Source organism: Malus domestica, chromosome 06 (assembly GCF_042453785.1).
Source record: "Malus domestica chromosome 06, GDT2T_hap1".
Lineage (NCBI taxonomy): Eukaryota > Viridiplantae > Streptophyta > Magnoliopsida > Rosales > Rosaceae > Malus > Malus domestica.
Genome location: NC_091666.1, coordinates 5,916,999 through 5,938,685, shown reverse-complemented (window position 1 = coordinate 5,938,685; position 21,687 = coordinate 5,916,999). Strand labels below are relative to the sequence as shown.

At 42.6% G+C, this 21,687-nt stretch overlaps 1 protein-coding gene and 1 pseudogene across 1 annotated transcript; one reads left to right on the top strand and one right to left on the bottom strand.

Annotated features, from left to right (window-relative positions):
• The first annotated feature begins 12,188 nt into the window (after positions 1–12,188).
• On the top strand, positions 12,189–20,243 carry LOC139197191 (uncharacterized). Its single transcript, XM_070823974.1, has 2 exons — positions 12,189–12,463; positions 19,848–20,243. Exon 1 carries the CDS (start codon positions 12,263–12,265, stop codon positions 12,452–12,454), a length of 192 nt encoding a protein of 63 aa, XP_070680075.1. The 5' UTR covers positions 12,189–12,262; the 3' UTR covers positions 12,455–12,463; positions 19,848–20,243.
• Positions 18,424–20,861, bottom strand: LOC103428197 (beta-amylase 3, chloroplastic-like; annotated as a pseudogene).
• Positions 20,862–21,687: the final 826 nt, after the last annotated feature.

Below are 21,687 nucleotides of genomic sequence, written 5' to 3'. Positions count from 1 at the left end.
CAATTCATCCGCGTCGGTATTATGACACCGGGAAATATGTTGAAATGTAATACCGTCGAAGGATTCGGCCAAATAGCTGGCGACCATATGGTAAGGTGCCAGGGTACAACTCATGCAACGAAAGGAACCATTAAGTTAGTTAATCACAAGCTCGGAGTCACCGAGGACGAGGGCGCGGGTTGCCCGCAGGTCATGGAGAATTCCAAGGCCGACGATTAGGGCTTCATATTCGGCCTGATTGTTGGTGAAATCGAAATCCAACTTAAGCGAAAAGAACCAGCGATCATGATTCGGGGATTGAATGACAATTCCCACGCCCACCGAAGATGACGTACTGGAGCCGTCAAAGTACATCGTCCAGTGGTTGTCGCGCGTCTGAACCATGCCGATGTCAACGTCGTTGCCCTCAAAACCGTATGGGGAAGGATGTTGAGCAAGGAAATCAGCCAATGCTTGGCCCTTGACGGCTTTCTGAGCTACATATTGCAAGCTAAACTCGGACAGTGCCATGGTCCATTTCCCAATGCGGCCTTTTACGATCGGTCGGGTGAGCATGTAGCGGATGACGTCAGTCTGCGCAATAACCTGGGTGACCGATGGGAGCATATAATGCCGAAGCTTGGAAGCGGTGAAAAAAACGGCTAGGCACAGCTTTTCGACGGCTGGATAATTGATCTCTGGTTGACTGAGATTACGGCTGAGATAAAAAATAGCCTGTTCCCGTCCGGCGTCGTTATCTTGCGCGAGGAGGCAGCCGATGGACTCTTCGGCCGCCAAGATATAGAGCTTAAGAGGCTTACCGCGCCTGGGAGGAACCAAGACAGGTGGGTTCGTGAGGGAGACTTTGATTTGCGTAAACGCCGCCTGATGCTCGTCGTTCCACACAAATTTATCTGAGTCCTTGAGTTTTAAGAGTGTGGAAAACGCTTTCATTTTTCCTGCCGAGTTGGCAATAAATCGGCGGAGGAAATTGATTTGTCCGAGTAAAGACTGGAGCTGTTTCTTCGTCGTTGGGGGTGGGGCAGTGATGATTGCGCGTGCCTTATTCTCATCGACTTCAATCCCACGATGATGTACGAGGAAACCAAGAAAATTCCCGGCTGATACACCGAAGGCACACTTGGCAGGATTCATCTTGAGGTTGTGCTGATGCATGCGGAGGAAAGCCTGTCGGAGATCGTCCAGATGTGTCTGTCGGCGTTTAGATTTGACGACAACATCGTCGATGTAAACTTCGACGATGGTGCCAATTAAATCATGGAAGATGGTGTTCATCGCCCGTTGGTACGTGGCGCCGGCATTCTTGAGGCCGAATGGCATGACAACCCATTCGTAAGTGCCGAGTGCCCCCGGGCAACGGAAAGCAGTTTTGTGCACATCGGCTTCGGCAATAAATATTTGGTTGTACCCGGCATGTCCATCCATAAAGGATAAGATCGCATGATTCACCGCGGCGTCGATTAACAGATCTGAAATCGACATTGTATACTCATATTTGGGAGTTGCCAGATTCAGATTTCGAAAATCGGTGCAGATGCGCAGTGCACCATTTTTCTTTAATACAGGAACGATATTCGCCAACCATTCGACATATCGAGCTGTCCGAATGAATCCGGCTTTCAAAAGCCGAACTAGTTCGTCCTTGATACTGAGTTGTACTTCGGTCGAGAATCGACGAGGTGGCTGACGGAAAGGTTTAAATCCGGGCTTAATACGTAATTCATGCTCGACCAGAGTACGATCTAAGCCGGGCATTTCATGATAACTCCAAGCAAAACAATCTTTGAATTCCGTAAGCAAGGTACGAAACTCGTCTTTCATTCGTTAGGGAAGTAAAGCACTAATAAACAAAAGTCGTGGGTCATCGGCCGTCCCAACATTAATCTCTTCTAAAGGGTCCTTAACTAGGGGCCGACGATCTTCGAGCTCGGCCGGGGCGGCTCGAATTTTATCAAAAGATAATACAGGCCCATTATCTCCCTCAGCAAGGAACTCGACGAGGTTGACGCCCGAATTGGGTTGCTTAGATATCGTATACCAATGGGCCAGCAGTTGTTCCATAGTAGATGAAACCGTGGCCCTGCGTGTTTCCCGATCGGTGTCAAACATCGGCTTCGGGGAGGAAGTTGGCTAATCCGAGTCTCGCCGAATCCTGCTGGACAGTCTCGGCGCCAACCTCGATAGCTTTCTGAACGGAAATCCGAGTCGGCCGTCCCTCTTCATTGAAGCCTTGCAAAGTAATGTAGCCGACGTGATCGTCATAATACCGTGCTTGGATCATGTTAGCTTCGAAGGGCTGGCTATCGACCGGATGAACAGTGACTGATTTGCCGTCCCAAAAGACAAGCACTTGGTACAATGAGGAAGGAATACAACTGGTTTGATGAATCCAATCTCGGCCGAGCAGTGCATTATACTCGGTTTTGGAATCAACCATGAAAAAGGCGGTCATGTGGGTGCGACTGGTAATATTTACAGTTAACGGAAGTACACCTTTGGTGTGGGATTTGTCACCGACAAAACTACTCATTGTGATTCCTGACGGAATAAGCTCGTCATTTGAACGGCATAAGGCCTTCATGATGTTCAGAGGCATGATATTGACTGTAGCTCCACAGTCGACAAAAACTTTAGAAACTGGATATCCCTCGATGTGGGCCGTCACATACAGCGGCTTTAAATGGTGAAGCTTGGCCGACGATGAATGAGGGAACAATTCGACCAAAGCGACCTTTAGACTATCATCTTTTGTTGTTGACTCGCCTTCAGCAATCGATACAAAATCAACATGGCCGGGTTCCTCGGCAACCACATCTCCATCAAGGAAATTTGGTTGAGCCGTGCTTGATTGAAAATCGACAGGTAACACATGGACCATACTGATTTCCATATTATCCAGGACTGACGGGCCCATCTGGTCAAGACCTTCCTCGTTCGGTTGGTCGGCGACTACGGACTCAGTTGTCGTCAGAGTCGGACAACGAGACTCTTCTGTCCATTTTTCAATGACGTCACTCGGCGGAGCTGCTTCGGCGACTTGTTGGTTCTGCGTGACCGCCTCAGGTAAGGTTGAGATTGACAATGAACTTGGGGTCAGGACCTAAACCTGCTCCTGGTAGTGTAGCCGAGCATCCCTAGTGTCGAGATAAGCATCCAGACGGGCAATACGTGCGATTTCATCGGTCGTAAGGCCGAAGAGAGAAACCGCCGAAAATACTTCAAAGTGATATCGTAAATACTGAAGGTCCTCCAGCAAGAAAGGAAGGTCGGCTACATCGATATCGGTGTACGGGTCGACTTCAAATCCAAAGACACGAGCTTCTCGTATGTGATGGAACCTTGCTTTCAATCCTGCATCTGAGGTCTTCTGGATGATCCGCTCAGCATCCGAACAAGTCAGGACAAGATCAATGGTGTCCTGGCATGCCTTCGGCAAACCATACAGATCGTTGGCCGAATGTTTCTTATGAAATTCTCGCATATATTCCAAAGACTCCCCAAGGAACGGGGGATGCAAATTCCGTCGAATTTTGACCAAAGGTTCTTGTATAGCCGGCGGGGATAATTTGCTTTCGGCCTCTTGCCTGAAATGTTCAAGGCGTGCCTTCATCTCCCCTGGTCGAATGAGAAGTTTGATTCGTTTATCATCTTCTTCAAACGTGGTCTCGACATCTTGATCGACCAGCCGTTTCCCCTGTACCAACTCTGGCATAATTACTGGAGGTGGTCGCTCATCATCAGTGGCAGCTGTGTCCTTCGGCCGCCACTTAGGGGCCGAAGTTTCTTGGGCTGCTCGTCGGCGAGCCATGCAATCTATCCGTTGATGCCGGCGTTTCTGAGATTTGGACAACGCGGTGTAGACGCCCTTCGAAGAATGATATGTATACCAACGTTGATCTCTAGGCTCGGGAGGCTTGAAGGTCTTTTGGTTCCACGATGATTCTAAACTACTAGAATTACGCTTATGGTAATCATCGTCATAGAATGAAGCATCAAAATCGAGGCGCCGCCTGACCGGGGGTGTCTCTTCCATCCGTACTTTAGGACCGAGCCTCTCAAAAACCCCGTGATGTTAGCCTTCATTGGCTACCTTTTGCCGAGTTGCGGCCGCAGGTTGTGAAAAAGGCTTCTCATCTGGTTCACTGTCGACCTTCGCTCTACATTTCCTGCACAAAACCACCATCCCACTGTCTTCATCGGTGCTATAATCCATCATAGGTTTGACAATAGCTGGCCCCGTTAAAGCCGTAGGTGGTTTGTTTGAACGAAAATCGGCCATGAACCGTGGCTGAAAATTCTGATTCCGCGGGCGTTGCATCTCAACCACTTCGGCCTTGCCTTTCCCTTTGTCCTTGGGTAGGTACGCGTCGACCATATTTACTGTTGCCGTGGGGAACGGATCAGTATCAACACTCATCCTCTTCTCGGGAAACTTCAGTTTGCCATTATCAATCCAGCTTTGGACGTTATCGCGAAATACAACGCAATTGTTTGTCGTATGTTTACTCGAATTGTGGTATTTGCAATACACCTTTCCTTTAAGCTCTTCGGCCTTAGGAATGTTATGACCAGGCCGAAGCTTGATGATTCTTGCTGATAACAGTTGGTCAAAAATTACGTCAGCCTTGGTAATATCAAAAGTATAAACCTTTGATGGTTTCAATGTTCCTTCAGTGGCCGAGCGACTTTTGGCTTCTCTAGAATCAACCTGAGTCAATGCCTTGCAAACGTATGGCTTATCTATCACTATCTCAGCCGCATCCACACTAACGCATTCATCCTCGGTTGATGCATAATTGACAGTAGGGTTCTTGTAAATCGTTCCCCGAGTTGGAGTCTTCGAAGTCTTTTCCTCGCGGAGCAAATAATCATACTACTCGACATGTTGGGCTAATTCGTACATATCCCAAAAATTTGCCCCCAAGAATTTCTTTTTGTATTCAACGTCGAGGCCGTTCAAAGCAAGCCTGACAAATTCAACTTCGGGTAAAGGCACTCGGCACCAATTCCTAGCTGATTTGAACCTGGTAAGATAATCCATTGGTGACTCATCAGATGCTTGAGCCATCCGTGCTAATGAAGAGACTGACATCTCCATCCCCGGCCGATAAAACTGCTCGTGGAATTTCTCGACCAACTCCTCCCAGTTTTGGACGGAATTAGGAGGGAGATTGATGTACCAGGCAAATGCCGAGCCGGTCAATGAAAAGTTGAACAGCCGTAACTTATGGAAATCACTATTAACATCTCCGCATTGCGCGGTGAAACGAGCCACGTGTTCCAACGAAGACAGGGACGATTCACCGGAAAAAAGACTAAAATATGGGATCTTGAAACCCTTCGGGTATCCAAACGTTTCCACGTAAGCTGGGTACAGATGAATAAACTTGGGAAACTTCGGCCCTTTCTTCATGGCCGAGTCGATCATCCGCTGAACTTCGGTCATATCAACAGGTGTTGCTTCGATCCTCTGGTTGGTTCCGTCCGACCTACTATTCGACCCTCCTCATTTTTCCAAGTTAATTGGTTTGAGCGGAGCAGGAATAGGCTCGGCAGGTACAATCGGTACCGGGTTGTTTCCTGGTGGACAATGTTGGAGAAGATCGAAAGGCCTGCTGCCACCAACTTTACTAACCAGCATTTCGAGCAGCCTGGTTTGTCGATCATTGGAACTGAGTATCGCGTCATGCAGCTTGTCAATGCCTCGACTGAACGTCTGCTCGACTGACCGAGACTGCTCGTCTAGTCGCTTTCGGAGAAACGACCTCGTTGGTAGGTCAGATCCTTCACCACCATCCTCGTCACACTCCTCTACTATCCCTTCATTGAGAACGCATGTGTTTCTGTTAGGGATTTCTAAACCACGGAGTTGACCGCCGAGATTAACTTCTCTCTCTCAGCTAGTCGCGCTCGTGGACTCAGGTATCACAGCGCTAAGGGGATTCTGCGCCTGCGGCACACTTTGTCCCAGGCTTTGATTCGGCAAATCGACTGTCGACTTTCCCATAGTTGTTTTCTTTTTTACCGATCGTGTTTCAATTGGCATGAACTTCGTAGTTTAGCACTGGGTCCCACCGGGCGTGCCAAAATGTTGACCCTAGAAACTACAAAGCCTACGTGGCGCGCAGGCCAAGTAATTAATGAGCTAACTACGTCCTTCGGTGAATGCGGGGCGTGCCAACTCGTCGGCCGAGCTCGGCCGAGGAGTAAATTTATTAATGTTGCGTTGGGTCGCGCTACTGACTTCTGCGTCTTGCGATTGCGGCCGAGAAAGGAACACGTCTCAGCCTCTTGGGCTCTCGAACCTGAATACAAGGTTACTATTCTTACGAAGTTCAATATCAAATTCGGCTTTCAATGTGCCGAATGTAATAACTGTAACACCTCACTTCGCCGAGAAGGCTGATGAGATGACCTCGACCAATAAGGGTTCAGAAACCCTTCTCGACCGAGACTTGGATAGGTAATTAACCGTTCTCGCCGCAGTGCTGTTGATGCCAACGGAAGATACTGCAAGACCGATCGATTCTACGGTGACAGAGCTATCTATACCGACTTAAGATATCACCGGTTGCTTCCACAGTGCTGTTGATGCCAACGGAAGATGTGTCAGCGAAAAAGGAAAAAAGAAAAATCACAAGTTGTGAGAGTTTGCGCAGGGCAATTTTGTATTGATTTGCAGGGGTTTGAATGATGTGCAACCTCTTCTATTTATAGCAATGGCTCCCCCCAAGGTCGAGTTAAAAACCTACTCGGACTAGGTTTTCTTCCCCTGATCAGCATCAACTCGACCAGTCCTACCTTCACTAGGACTGTGAACCTAGTCCTTTACCTGAGCCGGATTCGTTTCCGGGTCCTGCCGAGACTCCTTATTGCACTAGGATTCGACCTCTTGCGTTATGACCTAGCCAACCTAGGTTTGGAGGCCCACGTACTGAACGATCCATGGTATTCTTGTCGCAAGGCCTCCCGGGCCGAGAATGACCCTACACTCGGCCCAAACTGTTATTTTGGGCCCAAACAGGGACACAAACGCAAGAAGATGGCAACGACCCATTCATTTGTAATGAGACCATTCCTGGTGAATGCAAAAGCCCCAAATACAAAGGGGTATGGATCTACCCCAAGTTTTATCAAATCTGTCCAAAAGATCAGAGTTGGTAATTTGATTCCAGAGCTTCATGATGATCACTTCTTCCTAGAGTGGATTACCTTTTTCGTTTCTTCTTCGCGTTGGGCTATTTCTGTTTGATTTCAGTCTTATTTTTTCATGTACTCTATTTGTTTTCTGTTTCTACTTTCTTACTTTTTAGGGGAAACTCACTTAATCAATGAATGACTAAAGTTCACAATTTGGGGTTTTGTCAAATTTTGTTGTCTAACTTGGTTGGTGTTCAACCAAAATGATTGCAGCATTCTTCTGGTTTGTGCCGTTGTGTGCATATATATATATAAAGCCCACAACCATGGTATGTCTTTTCTTTTGTTCACTTTTGTAGTCTCCTACTGAGAGGCGCCATTTGCGTTTTTTAAAACTTGGAGTTTGTAGTCTCTCTCTGTTAGAGTTTGTAGTTTCAGGTTTCCTTTTCGATGGTGATTCTCGGTTCATAGGGATATAGGAAACATATTTGCTACTTGCACCGTAAGTGTGAAAACCGAAACCACAGCTATATATAGAGTTCGAGGCTACTTCAAATTACTGCAGGGAACAATAAGATTTCGATCTAATACCACAGTGACTAAGGTTGAAAGAAAACATATGAGAGCATCATATGGAGTGATTCGCGGACTAAGAAATGTTCAAATGATTTTGTTAAATGCTCAAGAGGTGTACCAAACTCAATCGCAAATCCTTTCAACACCAGCTATATGAATATACCAGCAATTGAGAAATCCTGTAATTGTGAACAGTTGTATACAATTATCATCTATTTCTCATGTCACTCAACGATGACACCAGTTGTATACTACTCATATCAATCAAATCCTTCAGTTAAAACTTTCTACATGATATCAATCGTTTAGGTTATTTTTCTTTGCGTAACTTCTCCTCTCTCGAGACCCAATGTCGCTCATTTCTCAAACTCACGTAGTCCAACTATCTTCTTTGGACTTGTCAGATGAAACCCTTCTTGGTTGGCCATGACTTGTTTCAGTTTGTTGATGAATCGAATGCTGCCCTTGCAGCCACTCTCCCTACCTTCAATGATGCTCCTGCCAAGCCCAATCTTGCCTATGTCAGTTGGTACAAACAGGATAAGTTGGTGTGCATTTATCTTACCTTTACTCTCTCTGAGTCGATTCTCTCGCTTGTCGTCGGCAAACCATCATCCAAGGTTATTTGGGATTGTTTTCATTAGCACTTTTCTCAGGATTCTATGGCTAATGCTACTAATCTTCAATTTCAGTTACTTGATATTTTTGTTCGGGCAGGAAATCTGGCTGGTGGGCGTTCCTGGCTCGAGCACACAGCTTCCTGAGGAGTTGGCACTTTGGTTGATTGTCGAGCTCCTGCTTGTCACAATACTGCAAGACGATAACATAATTAGTTCTAAAATATGCCTTTGTGAGGGCCTTAGGTGTAGGAATTGAGACTCGCAATCAAAACCAACTAGGTGATTAGGCGTGCCACTACCATTTCTGTATGGCAGATGTAGAACAAGTGTGTTTTAAGTCGATTACTTGCGCCCTAAGTTATTTCTAACTTCTTGTTTATCAAAGGATTGTTGTAGATGGGTTAAGCCTACATTAAGTTCTTTTCTATGCCTTGAGATCAAGGACTTTTAGTTATCCTGTATGCTCGAGGGGTGAAGGTCCAAATCTGATCAAGGCATCAGTTTAATTCATTCCAATCTTGATAAAACCACTAAGTGAACCATATCTGAGAATTGATAGGGGTTTGAGTCATCAAAGGACTAGAAATAACTTGAATATAAACTAGGGAATACATTATAACACCAGATCTGTTAATTGAAAAACAAAAACAAAGAGAGTCGGGCAAGATTTCACCTTGTCAGGCAAGGTTAAAAGTCTTACGTCTCTTCTCTTTGCAGTTTACAAAGGATTGAATACTAAAGGGGATAACTAGAAAAGAGTTTACATAAGAGGGATCGATACTACAACATTTAAGAAAAGGTAGCAAAGTTTTTACATACACAAAAGATGTCTTTCTAAGGAAATCTAAGGTTAAAAGGGTGCAAAGTTTTGACAAAGCACGGCTTTCTGGGTATTTGCTTGGCTGAGAGACAAGTTGTATGTTTGTTTGTTTGATTGGTTGAGTGTCCTTGTCTCTGGGCCCTCTTCCTCCTTTTATAGATGAATTAACTTAACTTGTGATGTTTCTGTTCTTGCCCGAAAGCAATTTGGAGGGTAGGGAACCATCAGTAATTTACATGCTATGCCATTTGTAAAGTGCTTTTAGGCCGAGAGTTAGTGGATTTCCATTGGTTGTCACTTCCTTTGTAAGCACCCAATCTTTGCATTTAATGGAGAGCACCAATTGGTCTTAAGATGGACGGTCTGGGCTTGGTGTTGGGTTTTGAGCAAGCCTCATTTCTTTAGTCTTTTTGGGCCCTCCTTCCTTTCGGCCCAAAGTTCAAATGCTACCCAAACAATGCCCCCTTTAATCATTGTTAAGTCTGCCCTTTGAGACGCTAATAATGATTAAATCAGGGTGCGTCTTCCTTGGAACTTTCATTAATTAAAACAGCCGTTGCACTTCCAGACCCTTGCGCTAACCCCCAAATCCTATCTCTAAGTTGATTGTCCACTATAAATTTCCTTCTTAACTACTTGGTTAAACACCTTAATAATTTCAAGCTTTTAATCTCCTAATCTTCTCAGAATTTTCAGAACCTTCATATTTTCCAGAAAATCCTCCCTGGTTTTCACAGCTCTTGATAGCACCTTGAGTTTGAACTCAGCCCTCTTGTGAGATTGGTGAGGAGATTTCCACCATGTGCCACTTGTCATGTGGCCCTCACAGCTTTTGGTTTGACCTATGTACTGAGTTTTTCTTTGATGAGAGATGAGTGCTTTCTTTGAGACCTGCATGGATATCTCAGGCTTCAGTAGCCGCAAAAAGCAACATGCTTAAGGCTAATCCTAGCTTCTGCATCCTTGGTCACTTCATCATCATAGGTGTATGCTTTGGGATCAATATCAAAGTTTCTGGGAAGACCATCATCAGCCCGAGCCTTATTCTTCTCGAGCGTCAAAGTATCCATCAGCTTCTCATTGATTCGAATGACGGGTTCAACCATGAGATTGGTAATGGGCCTCAGCCTTAGCATATGCCCCCAAATTTTCCATTCCATAGAGTGGCTTTAGTGCACCCACATAGCAGCATGGGTCATTTAAGCATGGATGCAGAGGGATTCTATTGCTTCAGATGAGCTGAGTAGAATCTTTATTTTTACGTCGGCACACCATCTTAAGATAGTTGCTTCAGAGGAGCTGAGTAGAATCTCCATGTAACTTCATCATTTAATGAAATGAAAATGTCTTCTTTTCTTTACTTTAGCTTGTACTCAACTGTGATGAAGATGTTAATTGTCTTTAGATCTCTCAAATCATTTAAACTTCTTCGACGCAACAATCTCTAACATCCCATAAGGTTGGATGATAATCCTTTTAGGGTCATCCACCCAGCCCCACAGGTCAGGGTGTCATTGGTGCTCTGCTCGCCTTTTGGTGCACTTAATGTAACTCTCCAAGTTATCATGTCACGACTTACGATCACCATCCTACTGCTACTTTCATTGGGTTTCATGCTCCATGCTATAGTTTGGATCCGAATTGATTTCATGACACTAGTGCCCCCTATCACATGACTAACAATGGTGGTGCTCTTTAGGATCCTCACCCCTATATTGGTAATACTTATGTCATTCTTGGTAATGAAGATCCCCTTCCTATTCATAATAGGGGTACAATATTGGTGGCATGGAAATTTAGATTGGTCTTCTCCAAGAGATTTTGTTCAATCAAGTCATCTTTACAAAACTTGAGAACTGATCAAATTTGACAAACTTTCTAATTGTATTTATTCACAGACTTAAAGTCCTGAAGCATAAATGCTGCAAGTTATGTCTAGCTTCAGGAAAAAAGATCTCTCTTTGATGATCAAAATGTTCTTCACAGCAAGCCATAAAGCTTGTGGATCATCATCAACGAGTATTTGGTCTGCATTACTTCATGCGTATGCCTTCGTATGAAGATCATGGCGGTTACTTTATCAGCTTCGCCAGCGGTAAAGTCGAGTTTGTTGCGACATGTTGTTGTCACAAAAAGAAACATGATTGTGGTTAGTACAATGAAGAAATCAAATCATTCATATACAAGGAGTAGAATATTTAGGTTAAATTAGGCATGTTTTGGTTTAAATTTTCATGAAAACTTTGAGTTCATGGGGGTTATATTTTAAAAAAAAAAAAATCAACGAGTTTCTATGACAGTTTTTCGAAAACTTTGGATTCAAATTTTATAAACGTTTTTGACAAAATAAATTTTTTATTAACTTCATGAGTACCTAGGGAAATCGTAGGATGATATTCTCTGGACATTGATCCTCTCCGGATCCAATTGTCCTAATCCTAGGGATCCATCAATCCTGGATGTTAAAATTTGATCTAACGGTTACAAACAGGGGCACACTTTAAAAGTTATAATAACTTTAATCGTTGGATCAAATTTCAACGGTCCGGATTGATGGATCCCTAGGATTAGTACAATTGGATCCGGAGAGGATCCATGTCTGATATTCTCCTATGCAAGTGCTTTTATTTATAATAAATCAGTAATACAAAACCTAATAAGAAATTATTCGTTTAGATGTGCTTTTAAAATGACTGAAAGTGTTTTTAAATAAAATATTTTTCGAACCAATCTTTAATAAAAATATGAATTTTTTTTTTAAACAAATGATATTATCTACACTAAAGGGAAGAGTGGTAGGTTTAGCCTCACAATTGGCTAAGCAATAATGTGGTTCAAATTCGCATTTGAACATTTTACTTACAAGTAAAATATCATTAGTCCATAGTACTAAGTGGCAACACACAATATGAAATATTAATTACAACAAAATAAAATATTTATTAAACTGCCCTTAAAAAAATTCCACAAATTGTTCACGTGGTATTTAATTACATGATCCGGAGGGGATCTCATTCCTTCAAAGTTCAAACAGTTCAAACGCTCACCTCTCATTCGTTCTCTCAAATACAAATAATTCTTTCCGAAAACCCCAAATCCCATAAAAATGGAGAAAACCTTCACACTCCTTCATACAATTGTCACCGCAACCGTCTTCTCTGCTGTTTCCGGCTGGTACGGCTTCATGTTCGGAAGGGAATCTGCTCGCAAAGAACTCGGCAGCTTGATCGAAGACCTTCACGGCCAGCGTCCCAACTCCGATCGCCCACCTCCATCTCCACCTCATGCTTCAAGTTGAAATTGATGGGTACCTGTACTCTCTATAGAAAGATAAAACTTTTTCAACAAGATTGTATTTCATTTCACAAATGTACAATTACACACAAGAGAATATATATAGCATTTTGCTCTTTACAAATATACCCTTGACTACCTTAACTGAATTTGTAACCATTCTAACTAACTACAGTTAATAACAAACCAACCACATTTAACTTTTGCTAAACTGTTTTTCATCAACAGAAATGGAAGATTTATTATCTTCCTTAATACACCCCCTCAAGCGAGAGGAGGAATCAGAGTTGATGCCAACGGGAAGCTTGGAACACAGGTATCGAAACTGATTTTTAGACAGGGATTTTGTATGAAGATCAGCAAGTTGATCAGCACTGCAAACAAACTGGACTTTGAGAAGATGAGCAAGAACCAGTTCGCGAATGTAATGATAATCAATCTCAACATGCTTAGTGCGAGCATGAAAAACAGGATTAGAGGCTAAAGAGATGGCGGAAATGTTATCACACCATAAGATAGGCAGTTTTGGGAGAGGACAATGAAGATCACGAAGGATTTTACAAACCCAAGTGAGTTCTGCAGCTGTATGAGCCAAAGACCTATATTCAGCTTCGGTAGAAGAACGGGCGACAGTACTTTATTTCTTGGCACTTCAGCTGATGAGGTTGGGACCAAGAAAAACAAAGTAGCCACTGGTTGAGCGCCGATCAAAAGGGCTGCCAGCCCAATCAGCATCAGAATATACTGAGAGATCAACAAGACCCTGTGTAAACCATAATCCCTGAGAGACAGAACCTTTTAGAAAGCGAAGAACCCGTTTGGCAGCTTGAAAATGTTGTTCATGCGGAGCATGCATAAACTGGCAGAGCTGATTGACAGTAAAAGCAAGGTCCGGTCGAGTCCACGTGAGATATTGAAGGCCTCCAACAAGAGAACGATACTCGGTGGGGTTAGGGAGAAGAGAACCAGTGTGATCCAGTTTATTGGAGCCAAGAGGTGTGCAACAAGGTTTTGCACCTTGTATATTTGTCCGTTGAAGAAGATCAAGCAGATATTTAGTTTGATGAAGAAATATCCCTTTAGAAGATCGCTGAACTTCCAGCCCCAAGAAATAGTGTAAAGGACCAAGATCCTTCACTGGAAACCGATTACTAAGCTGATTAATGAATTGATGACATAGATGAGAATCAGGGCCAGTTACGAGAATATCATCCACGTAAACAAGAACGATAACCAGCTTAGGATTATGAAGGACAAACAGAGATGCATCAGAAGAAGATTGATGGAAGCCAAGATCAAGCAGAGCTCGAAATAGTTTTTCAAACCAAGCTCTAGGGGCTTGCTTAAGACCATAAAGCGATTTTTGAAGTTTGCACACATGACTGGGGAAAAGAAGATCAATAAAACCCGGGGGTTGAATCATGTAGACATCCTCTTTTAAATCACCATGAAGGAAGGCGTTGCTGATGTCTAACTGATTTAAAAACCAATTATGTTGAACAGCAAGACTAAGAAGGATTCGAATGGTAACCGGTTTAGCAACCGGACTGAAAGTCTCCTGGAAATCAATTCCCTGTTGTTGATGAAAGCCCTTGGCAACAAGGCGGGCCTTGTAACGATCCACAGTACCATCAGGTTTCTGCTTAACCCGAAATACCCACTTGCAGCCAACAATGTTCTGAGAGGAATTCGAAGGAACTAATGACCAAGTGCCTGTAGACAGTAAGGCATTATATTCATCCTGCATAGCAGCACGCCAGTGAGGAAACTTAGATGCTTGGAGATAAGTACTGGGAACGGAATCCATGACAACGGATAGAGGATGCTTAGTGGCTGTATAAGCCTTAGGTTTGTAGATGCCGGCTTTGGATCGGGTAACCATAGGATGAATATTGACCATAGAGGTAGAGACAGGTGGAGAAGCATCGGAATGCAGGGAAGTAGCTGGAGAAGGAGAAGTAGTTGGAGGTGGAGAAACAGCAGTAGTAGAAGGAGCAGCAGGAGGTGAAGAATCAGGAGATGGATACGCACCAGGATGAGTAATCATGCGAAAATAAAGATCCATCGAAGAAGAAGACACGGGAGAAACATCGTCAGAGTGAGAATATGGAAGCTGCAGAGACTGAAAAGGATAGACTGCTTCATTAAAGAGTACGTGTCTGGAGATATAGACGCGGTTGTCAACCGGATCAAAGCACCGATAACCCTTGTGCTGAAGACTATAGCCCAAAAATACACAACTCTTGCTTTTAGCATCCAATTTACTGTGAACATAAGGTTTAAGCCAAGGGAAACATTGGCAACCAAAGACTTTGAGTTTGGAATAATCCGGGTGCTGATGAAATAAAATTTCCCAAGGAGATTGCAAGTGACCAGAAATGGGAAGACGATTAATGAGATACAAGGCAGTAGAGAAAGCCTCGACCCAAAATACATGAGGAACATGAGAAGCAACAAGTAAGGTTCGGGCGGTCTCAACAAGATGGCGATGTTTTCTCTCAGCACAGCCATTTTGTTCAGGCGTGTGTGGACAGCTTAATTGATGAAAAATACCATGCTCATTAAGAAAAGATGCAAAAGAATGACCAGTGAATTCACCCCCTGAATCGGAACGCAACACTTTGATTTTATTACCAAGCAAATTTTCTACATAATTCTTGAAAACAACAAACGTAGAAAATACATCCGACTTGGCCTTCAAAGGGAAAAACCAGCTGTATTTGCTAAAGTCATCAACAAGAAGTAAGTAATATCTGAAACCACTGCTAGATGGAACAGAAGCAGGTCCCCACAAATCATAGTGTAAAAGTTGAAGACTATGAGTAGTTGCTGAAGAAGACAGGCCAAAAGGAAGCTTGTGGTTCTTTGCCAATGCACAATCGGAGCAGAAAAAATCAACGGTAGACCGACCTTGGACGGCAAGAGTAGTAGTAGACATTACCCGACGAAAAATGGCAGAAGATGGATGACCCAATCGCCTGTGCCATACCTTTATTGGAGCTTTAATACTGACAAAGGCTGATGCAGCAAGGGAAGGAGAAGCTTTACCAGAAACGAAACTAGAAGATGTAGTAGACTGCAAAGGATAGAAGCCATCTTTAACGGAACCCCGCAAAAGCGTCTTCCCCGTGGAACGATCCTTAACAACGGAGCCATTAGAATCAAGAGTCAATGAACAATAATTGTCTCGGAGAAATTGAAAGGCAGACAGCAAATTGTGTTGCATATGAGGAACATGAAGAACATTAGACAATGTAAAAGAAGAAGTAGGGGTGCATAATGTAGATGAACCAACATGGGAAATAGGAAGACCTTTACCATCACCGATGTAAACTTTGTCTTCACCAGTGTAGGGGGTAGGGGAGGTGATATTTGATATGTCATTAGTAATGTGCGAGGTTGCTCCTGAGTCAATTAACCAAGTAGGAGAGGACTTGACATCGGAACGGGCACACATTGCCTGAAGTTTGGCAGGGGGGATTCGACCACAGATATCAGGATTCATCCGGTCAAAGCAGTCAAGCGCTTCATGACTGGAGTTACCACAAATCTGACAAGGAGCCCGAGGACCAGAGGGAGAACCACGATTGGAAGAATTACCACGATGGAAACCACCAGTGAAAGAGTTACCACGATTAAAACCTCCAGCAAAAGAATTACCACGGTGAAAACCTCGATTACCACGATTTTGCTTCCCACGATTGGAATTGTAACGAAAAGAGTGCTGAAGGGGTTGATTCTGAGCAACATACACCTGTGGAGGAGTGGGAAGAAGTGGAGGTTGAGCCTGAATCGATAAGGCATGAAATGGTTCAGACATACCAGAAGAGACAACTTTCTTGCGACGATTCAGAGAAAGCTCTTTGGTAAGGAGCAAGCCATGGAGTTCATCCAAAGATGTAGACGATAACCTAAGCATGATTGAGTCGGTGAAAGATTCAAATTCATCAGGAAGACTAGCCAGAGTAGCAGCAATGAGATCGCGATCAGAAATTGAGGCTCCAGCAGCAGTGAGAGAATCAGAGATCTCTTTGAGTTCTTGCAAATAATCAGACATGGATCGAGAACCTTTCTGAACACTTTGAAGGCGAGAACGAAGCTGATGAACATGGGCATCAGAGATACCCCCAAATCGTTGTTCGAGCTTAAGCCACAGATCGCGAGAAGACGAAACACCAACCGTGACAGGAATTACCTCTTCAGACAACGTGGAATTAAACCAGATCAGAAGATTCTGATCTTTCTCATACCAAATTTCGAAAGCTGGATTAAGAGTACGATCAGGGAGAAGAGGAGCAGGACAGGGTTCGGTGCCATCGACGATACCAAGAAGACGATACCGTCGAAGAATCGGAGCAAACAGAGCACACCACGGCAGATAATTGGTCCTCTTGAGCTTGATTGGCACCATACTGCCAATATTTTGGATCGTGAGAGAGGAATACAAAGAGGAATTAGGGTTAGAAGATGAACTAGGGTTAGAAGAGGGATTGGGAACAGGCACCGACTCAGACGAAGTCGCCATGAAAACAGATCAAGATCAACACCACAGAGAACAAATCGAGATACAGATTAGAAGATCGGAGCGGAAGAGAAGAGGATCGAGAGGAGCCGTGAGGCGACTGGCGATGAGACCATATAGAAAGATAAAACTTCTTCAACAAGATTGTATTTCATTTCACAAATGTACAATTACACACAAGAGAATATATATAGCATTTTGCTCTTTACAAATATACCCTTGACTACCTTAACTGAATTTGTAACCATTCTAACTAACTACAGTTAATAACAAACCAACCACATTTAACTTTTGCTAAACTGTTTTTCATCAACAGAAATGGAAGATTTATTATCTTCCTTAATACTCTCCCACTCCCCAAAATTATCTTGTATTAATTATTTTAATTGGGATTAATTAACTGTTGTTGCAACTTGCAAGCTAGTGTGATCTCAGTTAATTAACAATTAATGGGTATCTCTATTTGTTGCATGTGATTGTAATTCACCGATTCTGCAAAATGTCACGAGCTGGAGTTTTCTTGTTTCGTATTTTAAAATTTGAATTGATAGAAGGAAAGAAGCTTAATAATATGAAATGAAAAACTCTCTCTGAGCAGCAGGCTATGATATTCTCTGTTTTTTTCTTGAACTATAGCGTGCTTTTTATGAACCGAATGTTGCGATGACTGAACTGAAAAGATATGATGCTTGTGATATTCCTGTCAAAGCACATTTTCCAATAGTTTGATTTATAGTATTGCCAGTGTTTGAGATATCCTGGATATACGTTGAAGATCTTGGATGTTGCATGCTATTATTATGTGGATATCAGTCAAGTTTGATAACAAATATATATGTTAGGTTATAATTTATTTTTTAACAAACACTATTGTCTACACCAAGGACGAGAGGGTGGGGTTAGGCTCACAATAAACTAGCAATAATATGATTCAAATTTGCATTTGACTATAATCGAACTTAAAACCTCTCACAACCTATGTCCTAATTAAAAACCTTAAAAGTCAATCCAATTATCCTCACTTATGCAAATCTACGCAAATTGTAAATTAAATTTGTAAACATGTGATTACAATTTTATAAAATATTAGAGTAAAATAAAAGAAAATATTTTTTAGAGTAGAAAGGTTGTACAAACTTTACATCAAGATTTAACGGCTATATTATTTTTGCTTTTGGTTATTTTTTTGTTCTTTTCGAAAGATGCTATTTGAGGATTGAAACACACATTGAATACACCTAAGTTGTGAACATCTAGTACCTGGCCGCAGATTTGGAGGTAAACTCTAGCCGGTCGTTGATTTACCAAAAAAATTAGTTGAAGAGTTAGCAACTCGACTTAACTTTTCTATAAATCAAAGGTTGGATTAGAGCTTAATTCCATAAAACTTTGACTGTCAAAACCAAGTTGCTTCACAATGAAGGTGCATTCTAGTTGAAGCAGCCAGGACATGACCATGAAGAGGTTTCCACCATATATTTCATTCGATTTAAAAGACTGAACCATCATATAGGTGAGATCACACATTACAAAAGCTTGTGATGGAACAAAATAATGAAACAAATAATTTCTAGCATCTTTACACAAGAACAGTTTCCAGCATCTTTACACAAGAACAGTTTCCTTGGTTTTCTCGACTTTCTTCTCTTTGATAAAACGAGCAAAGAGGTCGCTTCCGGTAGAGTCGCACTCTAAAAGACTTCTGTTCCGGCCACCTTCTGCCATGCTTCTCACAAATTCAACCATGTTTCGCCAGTTATCCCCCTCGAACAATCTCTTGTTCATTCGGAGATATGTAAATGCACTTAAGGCATTGCCGGAGTCTGAGCTGCATGTTGCTAGAACTCGTGCAAACGCACCAGTGTCATACCTCTCCAGGGCATTTTCTCCTGCTAGGTCAATTCCAGCACTCTTGGTCGCCATCTTTACCTGCCTCACCAGACCTTCCGGTGAGCAATTTGCATGTTCAGGCTGTTCTCTATCTTTCATTTCCATGCATGTGAAGTTTAATACAACCATGTTTTTGCTGAACATCCTGGCTGTTGGTACGTAACCATCTCTGTGTCTAGTGTTTTAGTAGCCTGCAGTTAATTCAGCCGCATGTGATCTTGATCCGTAGTGCCAGTGAATCCCAGCAATCTTTCCGGATAGTTTAGCTCCAGATCCTTGGAATACTCCTTTCGCAGCTGACAATATTCTATCTCCGTGTCTTAGTAGCTTTCCGGAGTACCATTCAAAGAAGAACTGTCCATGCTCAGTGTTCCATGTTCCATCTCTTTTGAAAAATCCGGTGTCTTCAGGAAATTGATTGTACTGGCCGGAATCATGTGGTCCACTTCTTCCCCAATGCCTCTGCTGATGCTTCCAAGGAAGCTCTCATGTACTGCTTGACATAAAAACTTGTTTAGGAATAAGGAATATCACAAAAATAAATTATCGAAATATGATGTGGTTCGGTTTAGGGTAATTGAATTGGCCAGCAGAAATGGAATAAGGGCTTCTGTTTAGAATAATTACCTTGTCATAACATTGGAATTCCCCGATTCCAGGAAACCTCCAAGTTCCGTTGCTTTCTGGATAAGCTGGATATCTGAGCGCCCCACAAGGACCCATGCCTACTTGAATTTCCTGTACAAGTAATTGGAATTGAGTTTCCAACTTTGATACAAGTCCCTTGTAATTTCAGACGAATGTTGACATTCGTCGAATGATGCCAGCTTGTCCTAGCCCAAATTAGTTTTCTTCTGTTTGAAAATCTTTTTTATTTTTCCAGTCAGACACTGGCAAAAATCTCTTTATGTCTACTTTTTTGAACTTTCGAATTTCTACTACAAAAATAATAGCATAAAGTTGAGTTATGACATTTTTGTTGCAGATAATTACCACAATAACGTCGCCCAAGTAGTCGATGAATCTGTCGTGGAAGCTCCTCATGTAATCGGTGTAGACCTGAATGGGAGTTCTTCCTCCGAGAACAGGCAATGAATCACATCCCAAGGATATGTACTCGGGATTCCTCCTGCCTGATTTGTCTGTGTAAACAAGGTCAGGGTTCTTGCTGACTTCTTCAAGCACCCATGGAGGTAAAGGAATGCTGAAAATTCATAAAATTTGTGCTTTAGTGAATCGCTGCATAAATCCACACTAGGTGGAGTTAGATCAAACTCTGGGCAAAAACATAGAAAGCACTTTTTGCTCATAAGCACTTTTATGTTAAGCATGTCAAAGGTTCCATTAAAAATCCAATAGCATGGCTGTTTGTGTTGTGTAAGTTACAGAGAACATTAAACATAATATACTGCAATTAGAACCACCAAACACACCTGCATGAGTCTCCAACATTTCCTCCGCACTGATGAAAAGACATGACGACTTGGATCTTCATGCCGTGCTTTTGCACCATCTGCACAAGCTCGGCATACCCTTCCCAGTTGTACTTGGAAGGTCCGTCCTCCTCCACCAATCCCCACCACACATCCACCATAACTCCTTCCACCCCTGCTTGCTTCAGGGCCATCAAACTCGCATTCATGCTTATTCAAATGCCCTACGTGACTCACCGTGTCGAGCGGAAGCATCACGTACACAGGCACCTTGTTGTCAGTGCTGGTGTGAGCAATATTGGGTAGTGCATGAAGCAACTCTCTCCTTCCATCAGAGATGGTCATTAAGTTCTTCTCGTGCAAGAGCCGTGTTTCTTGCATTGAACTCTTTGCCCGTAGACGGCATGATGGCTTGGTTTGTGCAAAGCATATCGTGCCGGGGGAGTCTCCGGAGTTTTTAAGGCCCTTATGGTCTTTAAGATTGACGAAGGAAGTTGAAGAACGGAGAGTTAACGTCATTGTATTTTCTGAAGCGTGTTTTGGGGTTTGAATGGAAGGGAAGGGAAGAGAGAAAAAGTGATGAGAATGCATGAAGGGGTTGCGTCCTTAATTATAAAAATAAATTCCCTCTTGAGGAATGGTCGGTTTGGTGGGATCCAGTTGAAAAGAGAAAAAGTGCAAGTGATCAAAAGCAGCTCAGCTCATATTTCATTTTATTTGTTGGTCTGACTCAGCTCACTTTTTTTCAGTTGTTTTCTCTATACGTGGTTACACCTCTTCCATTCTTACAAGTTGCAATTTCCAGGAAAATGTGAATTTCCTTTCCTTTTTGGTTACAGGGAACTTTGGCGTTTAAATTTGAAGTAAATTGTAGTAATGATCTATCAACGTTGATTGAATTGAAATAATGATTTTTTAACTAAAATTTCACAATCATTGGTCTTTAACTCATAAAAACGTGCATTTATGATATTTTTTATCAACTTCATCAGAACATCTGTCAAAATGAGTTACGTGCCATGTACGTGAAGCTAAATTAAGGGAGAAATATAGATAACAAAAGTGAAAATTGTTCTTTACTTTAATCCAATAGCAGTGGTTCCTCAACTTTAACCTAATTAAAGAAATAGTCTCTCAACTTTAACCTAATCTTAGTAATGATTCTTCAACCACGAGTCATTTTAACAGAGGTTATGACAAAGTTGGCGAAAATGACCATAGCTGCACATTTTGATGAGTTAAAGGACCAACGCTCCAATTGCGTTAAAGTTAAGGGATCATTGCTACAGTTTTCTCTTAAATTGTAGTGCATGTGGAAATTTTAAAATTAATTAAAAAATGGTAATTTTAACGAAAAATTATCGGTACTGTTCATTTTAACAAAAAATCATA